We start from the raw sequence: 18,241 nt of genomic DNA on the forward strand, positions 1-18,241 counted from the left end.
GGCTATACTTCAGCGATATATTTTACGTACGAGTAAACCGCAGATCTGTATTTCGCTCATGTTTTTTTTAATGCGAATCACCGCGAAAAGTGCAAATACACATAAAATGAAAATTATTGTTATTGGAAAAACCTAAAGTCTATATAAAATATGTCTACTAAGATCAAAGAATAATTTATTGTTGATATACCGCAGACACTTCGGCATTGAACAGGCCTTTAAATACATTACTCAGAGTAGCCGGCCGCTGCGTATGTTATTTTCAACACTCGGTGCTTTATAAGGTGTAGAGAAACAGGAAGTTGCTTACAGTAACCTAATATAATTCTATGAAAGAAGAGACTCAGTAGTGTTTCCCCTTATCTTTAAAAAATGCACCGCAAGACGAAACCAGTAACGTCACGCTCATTCGTAAGAACAATCACACATAAACCCTGTAACAAAAATAACGTAAGGCAACAAGCTATAAATAGTCAATAGGAATGAAGTTTAAGGCGGACTGAAGTCATCACTTCAAGGGTTCGCCGTCAGATTAGGCATGAAGCCGTGTGATTCAATGCAACAGTGACTTAGAAGACCATTTTCCTCCATCGTATAGATAATAGCAATGTAATGCCGGGATTTGCTGCCACATACTAACTAATTCTTCCTATATGCCTACTGATAAATGTCTACTAATTAACGCAAGATATTTAGACGTAAAGCGTTAAGAGCACAGTTATACTACATCACCATTTAGGTGCTACTATTACCTGGAAACACTGCGGCCGAAACAAGCGCCATCATCGACGGTACGCGCAACACCCGCTATGGTACCATCATACATTATTATCACAGTCACACACAATACGGCCCGCCCACATCTGACTATACATATAACTGTATATGCAGCTCAATATTTGTTAACGCGTTTGTTTTCTAGTACTTCGTCAATATCAACACCGTTGCTGGGTCGGCGCCACGATTAGTTGGCTCTGTGGCATCTTGAGCGTAGGGGCATTTTCGGTGCATTGCCCTGTCCTTGTCAACTAGCTCTCATCCCTTGCAATCACCGTTGTCGACACATACAACAGTTATCCTTCTTCGATCCGTTCATATATCAGTCTGTAGGTACAATTACGCTGACCCTGAGTTGCCGCGCCATATCGCTTTATTAATATGAACGAGCAGACAAATAAACTGTTGCTGATAATGATGACGACGACGACGATTTTGTTGTTGACGCTGGACCCAGTTGTGAAGCCGGTATTATTATTAGAGCAATAATTTACTGCTAGGAGCAGAATTTTCCCGGCGGATGGCGTCGCTGATGTGTATGTCGACGGAGACAATTATAACACAGGTCATCGCGATTGACAAGATGTCTACAACGGTAATAGTAATTATTTTGATGAAAGTCAAGATAGGCAGCAGGGGTGGATCGTTGTGTTGGGAGAGCGCTTCTTCACCTTCTCTGCTCGTCTAGGTAAGTAGCCTTGCCGAGGAATCCCGTGTAGGCGCGAGCCTGAGAGGCAGTCATCTCGACTTTGCGATACTTGCATAGTATCATCCTAAAAACTTGCAGACGTGCCTCATAGTCTCAGCTGTAGGATTGTTCGTTATCGATCCATTTACCCAGTTACTTACCTAAAGTATTACTGTGGATGAGGGTAAACGATGCCTATAACAAATGGTAATGACAATGGTAAATACTTCACTTGCATTTCGCATAAGCGGGCTGCTGTGCGGTATGGACATTTGATTCAAAATATCAATTGTGTTTTAAGACACCATTTCTAGCTCTCATACCGCGGATATCCCTATATAATTTAATAACTCTTATCTATGAGACCGTGCGTGAGCCGAAGCCGCCTTGTCCAACCTCACTTATTGATGCACACTATGCAGTTACCCGGTATTTATGAATGCAGGGGAACTACATAGCCTGTGCCCCTTTAAAATTTCTAATTTCTCCATGTGTCACTTCCAAACGTATGCGCTTACTGGTACACAGTAAGAGTTTGGCAGAATCCTAGTCAACGCGGACATCGACTACCGTATCGTTGTGATTTACGATGACGCAAGCGGGTCGTAAGCAAATATAGGTAAAAGTAGAGGGTACATTTATGTGTAGGTGTGGGATTGTATATGCGCGTTGTCTTCATTACTGTGTGTGTTTATGTGTATTATAATTCGATTTGCCTCTTGGCTTTCAGATAGGACATTAAGATAAATCTTCAAATTCAGCTGTGTCTGTTGAACGCCATCTTGTCACCGCCAAAGGGATCCGGATCGCAAAGAATCTTCAATAAATTTGAAGCCTTCTACGTTTTTAGTTACATTTTTGCTTCGCTGATGTTACCATTATCTGTCACTGTCCAACGATTCGCCCCTTGCCGGACCACTGTGCCGTTGCTCTGTTGTGGTCCCAATGTTGATTTGTCGTCACGCCATCCTCATCACCATCGGGCCAAATCGCTATCGCTTCGACTTCTATTGCAGCAACGTTACGATCGAATCGCATCTATATCGATGTCAACGTATACCATATATATTGTATTTAGACATAGCTACGTGGAGCGAATCGATTGTCGTTATTTAGTTCTTATTTTCTTTTTGATGCTGGCCGCTGGGTCGCGCGTTAGACGCGCGTACCTGGGATGGGCGTCCAGTGAGATGAGCGAAGTAGTCGCCGCGACCGTTCAAATAGAGACAACTCTGCCACCAAACATGGCCGCCTCAGCTGTTCCTACGGCAACAATGAGCAATCTAATGAAAGGCGCTTGTTACTGAAGAAATCGATGTAAAAATTCATAGTTATCATTTCAAATCGTTGTTCCTATCGCCTTTCCCAGTTACCAAGGCTTCGTCGATACCGATAGACCATAGCCAGTTTGATTTTCCCCCTCCCTTCTATCAACTTGGTGCCGGCCGGCCTAGTCAGGACAGCACCTAATCAACTACATCTTATATAACTAATACAACTAAACAGATATCCCCACTCGACATGTTTGACCAGACTCGAAAAAAGGCACACCACAGAAATTACCTGTACGGATCGGGAGTTGATGCCCCCGGCTGACGTTTGTGGCTTATATTTCGCTTATTACACTGCCTTACAATTGCTGCCAGCGATTTGCTGGTATCAGCGATAAGCGGCGGCTGCGGTATTAAACAGTGCACGACAAGCGATCGATGATGAATGACTTGATAACAGCCGAGACGATATCTGATAGACATATTATATAATACAAAGTAGGGCAAACGTCACCCGACAGTTTGGAAAAACGCGGTTGTCTGCATATATATTTACGGAGCAAATGCCTCTTTGTATTAATAAAACTAGAGTTTTCAGTGTTAGTAGAGCAGTTCCGTTGTAAAGATTAAATTATGGCAAGAGACGCTTTTTACTGTTAGAAGACATCTGGACTGGTTATGAAATTTCCGATCTAATAAAGTTATAATGTTACGACGATTGATTGGCATTGCCTTGTCGTACTGAAGGGAACTATCGTTTCTGTGACACCTATTGGGGCACGTAAGAAATTGATCCCGCGTCTACAAAGCAGCGCACTAGCTAGAGGAACGGGGTAAAGGATCAGTGTTGAATAAGCATGATTATCAGTACTGTATTATGTAATAAGTAGACAAAAAGGATCCCCGTATTAGACTAATGCAGGTGGTAAGAGTATCAAGGTCAGATCGTAACCACTCCTTTACGTCTGTGAAGTGGCTGAGCGTTAGTTTGCGACACATCGCGCCCATCTATTGTAATCTGGAATATGCAAATATATATTGTTACGGCAAGTACCAAAGATATATTGAATCCTAGATACTACTGCCGCTATTACTATGTAAAAACGAGACACACAGCCAATAAATTGCATTTGTGTCGGTATTAGTGCGTATGATGGTGGCAAACCGTACAAGATAAGAACTCTTCGAGGGTCTCTGACCCCGATGCATGTTCTAGGCCAGGAAAGTAATGGCTCAGTTTGGAGTTTGCCGAAATTCATAACCTAGAGAGTGAAACGCAAGCACTCGAACCTTTGTTTCTATTCTAGGAGAACCTGCAATTGAAAAGGCGATAGGTAGGTTAGAGAGAATGCTCAATATGGATAGTCACCCTAGCGAAAGGAAATTCGGTTTGAACAAGCAGAACAAGCGCCACGCGGTGTTCTTAGGAGAGGACAACCTCGCTGCAACAAATTTTGACCGGCTCTCAGCTGGCTGTTATCACAGGTTTGAAGGTCTGATATTTCGAAAGAAAAATCGATGGACTGTCCTAAATCGCGTGTTGACGTACATACGCGAATGTTACGATGCGTATTAATAATAGTACTATTTATGTTGCTATTGTCACATAAGGTCTGGGTGTAAAGCGGATAAGTCGGTATTAGAGCGTTGTCACTATAAATATATATATATATATGTATATATGAAATCTTTGTCTGTTAGAAGAACCATTCCTGACAATCATGTTTATTCAACCAAAAAGGATTTCTTGTTTGATCCGCAAAAAAAAAGTGCAAAAAAAAAGAGTTAAAGTCTGGGTTGGGTTGGGTAGCAGAGCAAAAGTTCCAAAAAAAAAAATTATTATTATAGTTTAGTTCTAGTCAGTTTGCGAAAATGACGCATCGTTTTTCATTTAAAAAAAAAAGAACAAACTTTCTACGAACTACTACGAACGATGAATAAATGCATGTACGTTACGACAAGCAGACCATCTGTCCCAGCTGAGGTGCCGCGCATCACATATGTCAACCCAAATTACATTTGTACGTGAAAGCTTTGCAACCCATCGCCAGAATTAGCGCCCAAAAACGCACCCATGGATTCATGTATTCTGTTACTGATGGACATTAAATGACACTGGAATAAGTCTTGAGAAAGGTATCAAACTATCGTATATCCAGTTCTATCCAGAAGTTGACAATTTGCTAAATCAGCGAAAATAATTGTGATCTTATTGATCATTTCATATGGTGGCAGTTCTCGGACGTCCATTGCACTTATGATACGGCTCAGCATTGACCGAAACCCCAGGTAGCCTATCTTACGAACCAAATAAATGTGGGTATTTCTAACTTACCATAGATAAGTTTCCGGTCCCATACGGTTTCTGGCAACAGTTGACCAAGCTAGGAAGCGATTACTAAAGATAATAATAGTAATATTATTACTATTATGATTTTATTTCCGCCTTCTAGAGATGACCAGTAGGCTGTCACGAGATGGCGCAGTCACCATCGTAGTTGCTACCGACGACATGTGCTAAAGAAAATAGCGTCTAGGGAATAACGGTTCTTCAGTAACCGTTACGTCGCCCGCAAAACCAGCACCTCGCGGTCTTATTCATAGCGCCTAATGTCGCGGTGCTCGATGTCTTAATATCGTTCCTGCCAGGCAGAATTTTACATTCAAAACTGAACACCGCTCGAATCGAATCGACAAGATACACTGCCAGCAAAGTTCGTGCACCATTATAAACAAACACAACAAGGTATAGAAACAGGATAATGTTCGACGAGTCCGCATGATCACCGATTAGCTATAAATAATATATCTATATTCGAATAAAAACCAAGCAGACGTTATTCGGAGGCAAAGCTTCTCTTAACAAACTAACGGACGATACAGCTTACGCGCTCCGAATCGCCTGCGATACCGTAACCTAAATTGCCTGCCGCGATCGACAGTTAGATGAGCGTCGTGCTTATCGTCGCTTATCAACGACCATCCTCTTCTATTTTCTATTGAATCATCGTTTGCCCTTTTGGGCGTCCGAGAACATTGGGGCAATTTGTATTTCAATATGATCCGACAACGGGCAAAGGTGGGTGCTGAATACAGCACGATCGTATAATCTATGCTAGAAACGTGCAAAGAGGTATCTGGGCTACAGTTGCTGCGTGAGTTTACTATGCGTTTGGTACTGGACGAACAAACTGAGAAACCCGGCCCACAGGATCGGTTAAAGGCTGCTTGCTCTCATGACAGCCTAGCCCCCATTGGCAGCAATAATCAAGAAGGTGGTAATATTCTAACCGGACAGGGGTAGTCGGATTTACGTAATAACAGAGCATGTTTTCGTGCGGACCTTGTAGTGTAATGAAATTCATTGCTTTCGCTAGCCAATAGTGGGCGATGGGCGGATGTCTATGGGAAGAAGGCTCAATGCAGTTAATGCAAAACACGAAGTGTACAGGACTGGGTTGAACCTGTGTCCTGATAGCCTACTGACCTGCCAATCCGACAAGCTGCCATAATATTTATGATGTTATATTACATACGGTTTTCCTTCCGTAACGAATTGCGCTTACTTAAAGTAAATGCTTTCAATTTATTTTTTTGCTTGTTCTTTTCTTTGTGACGGAAAACGTCCTGAGTGAAACCGTGTTGGAAATTTCCATTTCAAATACGTATAATATCTTTTGTCGTTCTGGACAAAGTCCCACCAAACATTACACCTACATGTCACGTATATATTATATTTCTACTAGCGAAGTTACCGGATACGGTACGTTGTCGGTGCTGCGGTCGACCACGACGCAGCAGACCAGCCACGATGTGGCCCAGTCCTGTCAAACGAATGAATTCACGGTCTCGGCATAACGTTGGTTGGCCAGTAGCCCCGCTTGTTTGTCTCTCAGATCAATCGTACTATATACAGCCGAGCCCAAGTTGCCGGACCCTGAACAATAAAATATTAGCGGCAGTTTAAAACATCGATGGCAAAGCAACAGTGCTGCTTTCGACTAAGCCTCCTTGGATAGAAATGCTAGTAAGTATTGCTGCTAAAGTCTCATTGGAGTATAGTAATCATGGCAATACACCAAGGCGTCGACCATTCCTAACCGTGAGAAGACGACGTGGTGACGCTTTTCGGATACGTAAATACAGGCTGAACGCTTTCACCCTGCCTTCAGCTGCCTCAGATTTCTAGCCTCAAGTTAGTGCAACGCCGTTACGGTTTTAGTGGCAGTGAACCTTCACGAACAATAATCGTAATAATAATAGTAACACTAAGTATCTACTGATATAATCAGACTTCTCCGAGTTCTGTAAGCTTCCTTCGATGGCAGTAATCGCAACGTTGGAACATACGCAAAAATCCAAATTAGCGTTTATGTGGCCGTCTGCGACTATGGGAACGCGGCTTACTAGCCACGACTACAAAATACGCTAAGCAGCAGTAACATCGTCTACCAGAAGACTATTAAAAAATACGACGATTAGAAACATGTTTGAAAGGAAACACGAAGGGTAGGCCATGTTAATGTAGATTCGGCTAACCAGAATAGTCGTCCCTATAAATAGTTGCGCTTTTTTTCATTTCAGCCGAAATAGCTTGAATGAATAGCTAATTGACAATGAAACGTCTGTTTTTTTTTCGTCGACGTTTTTGGAACGGTTAAACCAATTTAAGGTCAATTCAACTTCGTCTTATGCTGTAACAGTAAGCGACGCGAGTACGTACGCATTTCGTGGCATTAATTTCGGCCCAGAAAGAACGATATTTTTTTAAATAACTAATATAGAAATAAGTAATAGAAAAAGTTCTAGCGTCGTTGCCTCTAAGTAGATCTTACTAAAAACGAAACTGACGGCGTGGGCACTGATCAATAATCAATTAATAGTTGTGTATTTCTTGGCGTTTTTCAACCTGGAAGGATCGAAAACAGGGTTGCCAGAGGTCAGGAACACATGACGCCGAACGAAAGGATGTCTTCGTTTTGTTGTTGTCAGAAAAAGCTCTTGCTGACTTTCATAGCAGCGGACGTTAAATCTTCGTAAACGCTTCGAGGGGTCGGATCCACTACTAAGTTCAAGTTAATCGCCAAGGGCGCATCCGAACGGCACAGTCGTCAAAGTTTCTGTTTGCGGCTTTCTAATTAGTTGTGAAGCCCTTACAGCAACCTTATTACCGTGTGCCAGTTATGACCGCATAGCCGGTCGCAACGCGATAAACTTTCGATTTTGGAAAACCACAGAAGTTTATAACCTCGTTGGGAGTTCGACGGGCTAATAACAATTCCTTTTTCATTGGCTTAACATAAAGGCAAACCGTTCGGCCCTTTTTTGCCGCCCTATAGCTTTATTAGCAATTGGTTTATGACCTTGGCAATGTTGTCACTGTTGAGGTTTGCCAGTGACACACGATTCTAAGGCACGTACCCACTAAAACTAACCCGACATAATCCCATTGGTGATCTAATCTTAGCTAGGCTTAATTTTAGACCGGTTTTCGGCCTAAACGCTAGTCATGAATGCAATCCCGTTGCGCCTGCTACCCCGTTTGTTTGAATCATTTCATAACGCTGCTGTATTATCCAACGACCTGTCTGATCAATTCGATCACGTTAGTTACCGTAATTTAAATATCCTACTATCGTATTGCGAAAAGTATACCGTACTTCAGTGTTAATAACTTCGTATCCCCGTAAGCCATCATCGCGCTGCCTTTGAAGGCATTGATATTTCACAAATTGCCTGGATCAATCGTACCATATAGCGTGCTACTGCTGGAAGTACGCGATATGTGATTTTTCGAATTTTGACAAAACTAAACAAAGCCAATTGACGTTTGATGTCTCACAAATTCTGTATTGTGGTTGAGAAAAGTGGCCAAAGATATAATTTATCTTTGGAAAAACATTTTCCAGAGACATGTCATAAGTTAGGCCATATTTTTTCCAGCCAACCCCACGTCCAAAACGACGTTATTAAGACCTTTTTCGAGGTGACCGTATATATATATATACAGTACGTGCAGATACATACATATTGTTCTACTCTAACTAATGGCGAGATTTTCAATGCTGTACTGAAATACAAGTATCCATGTTGGGGCAAACAAAGCATTAAGGCATGCATATTCAGCTAGGTAGATAAGTTTGCCTACAGTTATATCGGTGTTCATCCCGTTTCAGTGTGGACATTTTTACGTATGGGACGAACCGTTTTGGATCTATAATCTGTGCTAAGGATCTAGCTAAAAGCGCAAGTAAGTAGAGCCGGATAAATTAGGTCAAAATTGAGCAAGGTTAGAGGAGAGAAAGCCGTTGAAATAAAAATCTTAACCTTTACCTGTCGCCGTAATGGTCCAGTGCTATCATGTTTGTCTAACTAGATTCGATAGAGGATTTCAGTTTCATGCAGTAAAATCCGAAACATTTCCTTAACTGGACCTAATAATAGACATCTTTGTCTCCGCTCGGAATATTATAGGTGTTCTAAGCTATGCATTAGTTTACGTTCGTGGGCAATGCATAGCTGAGCACGTAGGGCAAAACCATTTGCTATTTAAGTCTGATGCTCGTATCGGTACTCTCATATGTGTAACGTTTCTAACCGATCAGGGAACGGTGTTCACGCTCGGTTGTTTCGTAGTGCCCAATTCTCAGGTGTGCACCTATCTTTATACACAGCCACTGGTAGATAAGTACAAACTGGTAAACTAGAAATTCTATGCAGACCGCTGTTTCAAGCGCGAACGCCAATAAACCAGTAGCGTTTTATATAGCACTAATAATCTATAGGCATCTGCGAAGACCGTTTCGGGCCTAGTATTGTTTTAACCTCAATACAGTCAACATGGAAGCCGCATGACTACTGAAGTAGCTGGGCGGTAGCTCGTACTTTATAATTAGCTCAGTGTCGTTTGTAGAGGTATGGAACTGTTCAAGTTAGCTGGCTATAATTACTTTTCAAAATGGACATTTCATTGATTTTTGTCGGAGCTAATTATAGAATTTGCTATTTATCTCAAATGATCTGCAAGGTCACGGGGTTTAACGCTAACGAAATAGTGGTCCCGTTAAAATATAGTTGATTATATGTTAGCTCTAGTTGGTTAGCAGGTGACACGTTATGGTTTTATTGTCAGTGGCATTGCGAAATGAGTTATAAAAGTCGAACCTGTCGTGTTAGCAAGCCGGAAACTGTATATACCATATTAGTAAATATATACATATAGGGCAACCACACGGAAGGCCTCGACCTGAAGTGCGCAAACGGTTCTATCTAGAGAAGCGGTTTGCTACCGAACATCTAGACATAAATAGAAGACTCATTTAGAACTCTTATCTATCGCTCGATGCCTTTGGATCAGTTAGTTTTCTCCTTCATGTAATCGTTCGTAATGGCAATTCATTACATTGCCCCATATGTCTATGACGTATGTCGTTTAACAAATCTTAACGTTTTGAGGTGTTGCCATTAGGAGAACCTTGCTTTTAAGTCAGTCACGGAAACACGGAAAGATTAGGACTAATTTAAATAAGCTTAAGTAGACAACAATACATCGTAAATAGGCGTTTCCGCCAGACGCTTTAGCTATGGTATCGGTTTGATTTGTCTTAATTCAAAGACCTTCGACACGACTTTCCTCACGCTATTTTCCGCTACCACACGGCGCCATTTTCCGGAAGCTACGAAGCCTGCTGTACAAACACACTGTACAGGTGCGAATCTTACGATATGTTCTCCTACATGTGCCCGAAAGGCTACAGATAACATTCACTGTTTGGGAACGAATAGGCCATTCGGTAGAATACTGGACTGGACTATAGCTATGTTTGTATGGGCTATAGCATTCATTATTAATGCTCTCGATTGAAATAATTTAAAAAGGTCAAGCGGATTAACCGTTGTTTCTATGCCCCCACCCCCCACCCCCCACCCCCACCCCCCCGAAAAAAAACGAGAAACATTAATTAGAGGAGACTGTTGTAGTAGAGCTGACAAATTGAAAACCGTATTCGTTGAAGGGTGCCGTGCTTTGACGGGCCTCTAGCATAGCGAATATAGACTACGGCTTAAGTCCCTGTTTCCTGACAGGTCTTTATTTCAAGAAGTCTATGCTTTGTTGAGTCATAGGCGTGCTAATTCCAATCGATATCAACTAAACGCCAAGTGACATTTATAACTACAGTCATTTCTCACGGGCTTTAAAGATATGCTTTGTTGTATCCATGAGTAATGTTCATTTCTATGAAGAGGAGGTTTTTTGTTGCGGTAAATTGAACAGGGTAAACCCACACATGCAATTCTAGCATGTTAACGCTATGGAGAACATGTACGTACGTATTTATGATTTGTCATTATTCATTTTTATAAGCGTCCTGTGTTCGCCAGCTTTACTTCAGTTACATTTGTTTGGGAAGCCAAGCTATGGGCAATTGCATTCTTGTTACGTGTTCCTTAGCATAGCGATAGAAAATAGTCGATCTGGTGTCTTTTTCTATAGTCGAGCATCGTTAGCCGACCCGTGGCCTTTAATACACGACCGGATCGAGCGCGTTTACTTTCCGTTCTATTGGGTCGCACATAACGGCCCATAAGTGTGAATCAAATCGATAGGCTCAAACGGCATTTGTTCCTTCTGCCCTGCAGCGCTGTGACTGAAAATTGAACAGAAAACGCAAGCCTACGTTAACTGGCAGTGGCAAATGCAATAGGAGTTATGAACGGTACCGTTCGTATATTCTATCAGTCTCCATTTCCTAGTTTTTTCGATGGTCATAGCCACCTTTAAGTGATGTGATCGGTAAATGCCGCCCAGCACACATTGACAATGGGGTCCGTTCAATTGATAAATCGCTTGTTTACCATCTTGCCCTTACCAAATCGTTATTGAATACAAATGTGATTTACCGTATTGGCCGCATGCGCCGTTCAAAGCCATTTAGGATGGGCCGTTTCCGCGAAGACGATATGAGTCGAGCCTTTTTCTTAACGTACACAATTTTGTTTTGTCCAAATACGTTTATTTAATTGATATCCGCATAAAAGCTACGCTCCATCCATCGAAAGTGTTCAGCAACAAAGAGGGGCGACTATTGTCCGAAAGTTGCTTTAATTTCCGTCAACGCGTTCTAGTCGGAGGATTGCCTTACCTTTCCCGATAAAGATTTCTTTCGAAGCGACCGATCGAAATTTTTCACGCTATTGAGCTGCTACAACAACAGCTCATAGATTTCTTACAACATTTCTACCGCGTTATATACATATATATATAGTTTTAATTTAACCTTCAATAATATTATTATATGTTACTGCTCGGGTCTAGGAGCGTTGTAGTAGGCAATCTATTGGCAATGCCGGTGCAATAATCCGTGTGTTGTTTTTTTGTTTATCGTTTGGTAAGCGTTATCAGAGCAGAGAATATTGAATGAGATGATAATCGTCAGTATCTATATTAAGTAGCGAACGTTATAGTTAATGCACAGAAGACATTAGGCTAAGTTTTTTTTTTACATATTCCCTATATACTCATAGAATCTACCGTCTTGTAATTGGCAGTAGCCCTTCTACATGAGTGAACTAGAAATGAGCTAGGGATGAACACCTAGAAAACCTCTAGAGTACTATGGTCTGAATTTAATGAAAGCTAGGAATGTTTAGAGAACAATAGTAGAAGTTCCACAAAAGCAACAATAACTAGCTAATTGTTGTTTATTTATTTAGCTGATTGTTAGTCAAGGTATTCAAATAGCCTAATATATGGCCTCAATTCCTCAGGGTCGACGCCGTTGAAAATTATGCCATCGAACCGGAAGATCGCTCTGAAATTATGATGCCCGATAATCATGCAATCGAAAGTGATTCTTCACCGTCCTATTGTCTCGGTGACTCTTTCTGTTGGTGATACTAAATGCCCCAAGATGTGATGGCCTCCATTGGTTTAACTTTACTTAGTAGATACTAAAAAATGACTTGATCCAGTCTAAATTACAGATAGACATAAGTGAAGTGTTTCTTTTTATACCGGATCTTCATAAAGGCTATTGTGAATGCCCCGCTCCGCTGTTATTACTTCTCAGATAACCTTCAAAGCGTGCACTTAGCGATATGCATATGGGCCTTTGAAAAAGAATGAAAGTTTCCTACACGGATCATATCCGAACTTCAGTGTACCACAATGTACATTCAAATAAATGTTTCGTATTTTAGGTCCGATATTGCCTTTAAACACCGCTACATACACGGTTTACAGGTGACTTTTATGGTTACTATGCATGCGTTAAGGCAGCATACACAATTCCGATGGGATATGCTAGCCGTTATTTGTAGGCCTAAGCCGTAACGATTCTCGATTGCACTCTAAATCTATGGGTTTTAGTGGAGGAAGCGCCGACTAAGTATTCTGTAACGAGTTAAGCACTGAGCAATCTGAAGTCGTCGTCTTCACGTCATTGTCCCCTGCCATCGTCGTTGTTCCTCTACAGTGTATTTTCTAAACGGGACAAGTAGGGACTGCATCAAGCGTGCTTTTCTCTATTGTTGGTGCTCAATGGCGCAAGGTCGCTCAGCCTTCTGCGGTCTATTTCAATGGTATTGGTATCAGAAGGGCTATGGCAAAACCATACTTTGGACCGTATCGAATTATTATACTGAACCCTGTTCATGTCGCACTCGGGTAGAATAGGTCAAATACAATTATTATTATAGCTTGTCTTTTTGTGGACTTGCTGTAAGGGACTATCATTCAGCTTACCTTTTTCACAATCGACTATTGGCGGTATGGCTTTTTGCGTACACACAAAGTAGAACCCACTTGGTTTTGGGACGCCAGCTTAGTTGCACAGTCAGAGTACATCCGATAATGCCTCACACAATATACAGAACAAGTTCATCAAACGGTTTGCTTTTAATCGACGTTACTCCATTTTACTTGCTAAAGCAATAGTGTCTATGGCCACACAATCACTTGCTACTTCTGTTTGTCTTCAAAGCTAACGGCATTTAACTCCTGCGTATCTGTTAGAGACTGCTGCATACATACTTGTCGCACATTTGGCACATCTCGGGCGTTCCCATGCACCAAAGCAGCAAGCCTCTTAGTTCGCTATTGCTTTACGTGCGCCCAAGATCATCAGGATACCCTATCGGACCAAATTGGCCTGTCGACCGGAAGCACGCCCGAATGTTTGAAAAGGCACGACAGATATACAACACTAGTTACCGTTAGTTTGTTGGCCTCTTCTTGTCAAGCTATCACTATCGCGGAACAGTTATTCTAATCTTCGACTCAGTCGGTTCGCGGGGTTGCGTTTGAAGCGTTTCAGTGTCCGATTAACTGATAAACTCAAAAAAGCCGAAGACCTTTCTATCGTTGTCCACTTATCCGCACCATTAATCTAGATGACGTATTTCTCTTTCATTCTGTAGTTATGTATCTATATTATTATGCGGTGTCAAGTTTGTTCTCCGCGCGCCCACCCAGCGCTTAGCTACCTCCGCTACACACAATACTGTTCCTGGCGATCGGAATTCTGCCAACGAGTTCGCTTAAAATACTATATTAGACGCATTACTTGTATTAGGAGTTTTTAATTAGTAGTCTGACTCAATCTATAGAGGCAATCCTTTCTTCGCTGCAGGTTTCACAGCTCAGAAGATTATGTCGCAGCGTGTCATCCACTGCATACAAGCCACGTGCTATTAGCGCTCTCCGTTCATATTCTAGGGAACTGATGCGAAGTAATCGTTGTTAATTCGTTCAAAGCGTTTGCGTGCATGCTTCTCTATCCGTATCTATGCTTTGGGTTGGAATGATGACACGCGCACGAGATGACGACGTCGCCGGCGTCTGGTCTGTCGATCCATTCGAGTCACTGCTGACTACTAAAAGCAAGCCTTCACGCGATCGGCAAGCGTTCCTTACATCAGCAGGCCGGCAAGTCGACTACGGCGAGGGCTAGCGGCGAGAATGAGTGAAAAGGTTCGCTGCTAACAAAACGAAGAAGGGGTAAACGGACCGGGGGTTTGGGGAGAGACTTGAGGACCAAACGGGACTTTATGGGGTTTTCGTCCGAGGCGTTAGAGAGCGAGGAGGAATACGTTTCCGCTGGTACTGAAGCCGTGAGCAGTTGCTCGCCGTGTTGAGCCTAGGACAGAGACATTTTGTTCATTTTGATGAGACAGATCGAACGGACTATTATGGCAGACTTCAGGTGCTGGACGGCAGCTGAGTGAACAACTGATCTTTTCGTGACACTCAGCCACCCTACCGAGTTATCGGAGAAATCAGCCGCGTCGACCTGTTCGTATGACGCTTGAGCGATTTATGAAGCGATAGCCGAATGCGTGCAGCGAGTTCGGAAACGAAGTGTGTTTGGGCAGACCCAACTTTTTGCACACATATTTCAACATGATAATGTTAAATGCAAAGACACCAGCAGATATCATTCATGTCTCTCTCAGTGCATAACGACGACCTTTGCGCGGCCGCCGCTGAAGGCCGGCGCGTTTTTTTGGCAGCATTTTTCGTTCGGATTTTATTCTTGCACGGTTATCACATTGCTGGCTAATCGTGGGGTTTTCTGATGTCACGGTGGTTCGCTCTCCTATAGTTGGTACGAGAAACTGAGCCAAATAAAAGACAAAGAACTGCTTTTGCCATAACATCAAAGCAAATCATCGAAAAGATCAGGCTAGGGCAAACAAACCATTAGTCAGTGCCTAAAACACGTGTGTCTATGGATGCATTCTAGACAAAGGGTCCTGCCTTACCTCGGTCTAATTATATATAAATATATTACTGAAGGTGAACCAATGAATGTGCAGCAGTATGGTCTCTACTTTATCATAGAATGAGTTACTTGTTTGAGCGCCTCTGCTTTCCGATTAAACTATTCTGGGTATTCAATCAGCTATATTTATGCAAGTCTTGACTTCACGTCAAAAATCGAGACGTCAGTTGGTTGATTGATTGATGTCTTCAGGTGGACGTACTTACGTTCCTTTGGATTAGGTGTACCGCGTATGGAAAAAAACAACAAAATCAACAAGAAGCTCATAAGCGAAGAATAACTGACTGTCGAATATAAAATAACCTAGGTTCTTCTCGCTGCCAAAAAAATCTTGAAACTATGTACACTAGTATATTATGTATAGTGTAAATTTATCAATAACAAATATGATCCGTCATTTTGGCAGACAGGGCTCAACAGGTTTTCGGAAGCTAGTTTCGATTTCACATTATTATTGATAACGTAGACTAATGTGAAGTTACTATCCCTACAAGTTCAATTAGACAGCTTTCACCTATTAAACCGACCAAGCGAACTATTTTCCATAAAATTTGAAAAAAATGTTTGTTCTCTCAACATGTCTGTGTAATCTATTTCGATCTCATCCGCGTTTTATATTCTGTGCACACATGAATTCCCTTCACGCCTGACATAATCAACCACACAGATAAGGCAATGAAAAATACAAATAAAAATCACCCCGAATATAAATAGTAACTGAAAGATAGTTCTAAAGCCAATATTCACTGATTATGGCCCGCTTCTATCCGTCGACCTGTCTAATAATAGCCAGCTTAATGACACTAGCGTAACACTGATCATATACTTTACATATACTTGCAGTAGTTGTACGTGCAGATTTATAGTAGCGGTCGTGGCAGCGTCGCCGACGCCGCCCTCTGTGTCGTCTATTAAACACCATTTTTAGCAAGCTTCAGAATATCTAAAAGACATGCGTCTATTTCTGGCCAGTTGTTCGCTTCGCGCTTATTATTGCCAGACCAGCCGCCTTTCGTTGTTACCCTTTTCTACTGTGTGTCTGTGTGCGCGTGCGCGTGTGCGTCTGTCTGTCTGTCTGTCTGTCTGTTCGTCCGTCCGTCCGTCCGTCTGCCTGCCTGTTGATCCCATGCTTGGTAGCAACAAGAACAACATCAAAAATGGTAAAACAATAATTGCAATAAGAAACACGCCATTAATCTACCACCTGCACCAGCCGCCGGTATTGCCACGTGTGGATGCAGGCATAATCCTTCACTGGCAGCGGCCGAAGCGGTCGAAGCAGCCGCGCCGCTATTGGCAACAACGTTTAACTGCAACAGCTGTAATCTTAAGCCCTCGGGCGCCGGCTGTCTACCCACTGGTTACTACTCGAAGGTAAATAGATAGGTGGCTAAATGAATGGACGAAGCTAAAACTGCAACACACTCTCAGATCGCTTCATTCAGCGTTCACCTTCATTATAACGCTGGAGTGATGATAATCGACCGGCAATAGCAGTGAAGAGACTGTAACGGACGCGAGGCCGCTGCACTGAAATCGGGGGCAAATTCGTGTTGGCCTGCTTTTACTGACTTGAAACAGAAGTCGAAGACGTCGGTACGCCGATCACAGATTATTCACAGCGGCGCTTGCCGAGCGCCGGTAAGAGATTAGCGTCAGTGGCGACCGTCGACTGGCTAACCTCGACGAGCGTCCAGTTAATTTATTTGTATACGATATGCACAAATATATTTCGATATAGATGTCTTGGGGCATTTTTATGAGGCGGCGGCGGCTGGTTTTCGTAGATCGCGCAACTTAATATATCTATGGTAGATTTGTTTGTGTACAGTCGCTTTACTTTTATAAGCAGCTCTGTGATAATCGTTGATTGGATGAATCTTAATATTCATCGGGAAAGAGATCGCTAATAGGATATAGCTTTAGTAATTCTAATCCGATCATCTATGTAAGGACACACGCTAAAATTTTATGCTGATATATCTGATTATCTTGTTGGATATAATCGTTGCATGATGTTTAGGTAGATATGTTACTAGCTTTTATTTGCTACGGTACAATACGATCGGGAAGGCATAATTGGTGGCCTAGGAACACTTCAGCAGGCACGTAACTAAATACTTACATTAGGCAAACTTAAACAAGGGAGAGTAAATTTGCAGAAATGCGCTATTGAATCATAGAATAATATCTGAGTAGATATGATCCTCTGGGAAGATTCTATACTACGTGAAATGTAAATATGCCTTACAGGCTGTGTCAGAAGTCATAACATTGGATCCTTTCGGTAAAAAATCGGTCGATCTAGTATAAATTGTCGTCCGATTGTCGCACAATGTTCGCTGGGCTGAGATGGGACTGTTTTGGGTAGATGCATTGCAAAATACATCGTTCAGCTTTAACACGGGGTGAAAGCCCGTCAGCTGCAGATGCTCTCCGGAAACTCTGTAATATCGTAGAGTAGGACTAAAGTCAAATAACATTTGCGCATATAGGGCTTTTCCTGTTCGTTATTACTTCTTTTAATCGCATTCTACTTATCTTCCTCTAATTTATCCTGACTTGAATCATTAGTTAACACCGATGAACCGCATGTTTATCTAGTTAACCATAATATACAAATTTGAATTAATTCCGTTCATATTTTTTCGAAATTAAGCTATGTTTAAGAGACGGTATGATGTGGGTTGAGATACTTTTGATGGAGGAGGGGTTTGGAGCCC

General features: G+C 42.1%; 2 protein-coding genes and 1 long non-coding RNA gene across 6 annotated transcripts in view; 1 reads left to right on the top strand and 2 right to left on the bottom strand.

The window, feature by feature from the left end:
* Positions 1-14,605, bottom strand: part of LOC111252537 (prestin-like) — a 106,038-nt gene extending 91,433 nt beyond the window's left edge. The window contains exon 1 of the mRNA XM_022810638.2: positions 13,481-14,605. The gene's annotated coding sequence lies outside the window, so the exon portion shown is untranslated. The remainder of the gene's footprint in view (positions 1-13,480) is intronic.
* Positions 1-18,241, top strand: part of LOC111252548 (uncharacterized) — a 55,878-nt gene that overhangs the window by 10,814 nt on the left and 26,823 nt on the right. The window contains exon 5 of one of the 2 annotated variants that reach the window (XR_015330581.1): positions 2,196-3,487. The exons of the other annotated variant lie outside the window; for it this stretch is intronic. This is a non-coding gene — a long non-coding RNA (uncharacterized LOC111252548). Of the gene's footprint in view, positions 1-2,195; positions 3,488-18,241 lie in introns of those variants that run through there. 2 annotated transcript variants of the gene reach the window in all.
* Positions 10,744-18,241, bottom strand: part of LOC111252543 (uncharacterized) — a 28,514-nt gene continuing 21,016 nt past the window's right edge. Inside the window, exon 5 of one of the 3 annotated variants that reach the window (XM_086993540.1) lies at positions 10,744-11,384. In XM_086993540.1, the coding sequence (XP_086849666.1) occupies positions 11,297-11,384 (88 nt within the window). In that variant the 3' untranslated portion in view covers positions 10,744-11,296. The remainder of the gene's footprint in view (positions 11,385-18,241) is intronic. The other 2 variants (XM_086993536.1, XM_086993533.1) reach the window with 2 other exon arrangements.

The sequence above is a fragment of the Varroa destructor genome, unplaced genomic scaffold (assembly GCF_002443255.2).
Source record: "Varroa destructor unplaced genomic scaffold, Vdes_3.0 BEIS01000006.1, whole genome shotgun sequence".
Taxonomy (NCBI): Eukaryota; Metazoa; Arthropoda; class Arachnida; order Mesostigmata; family Varroidae; genus Varroa; species Varroa destructor.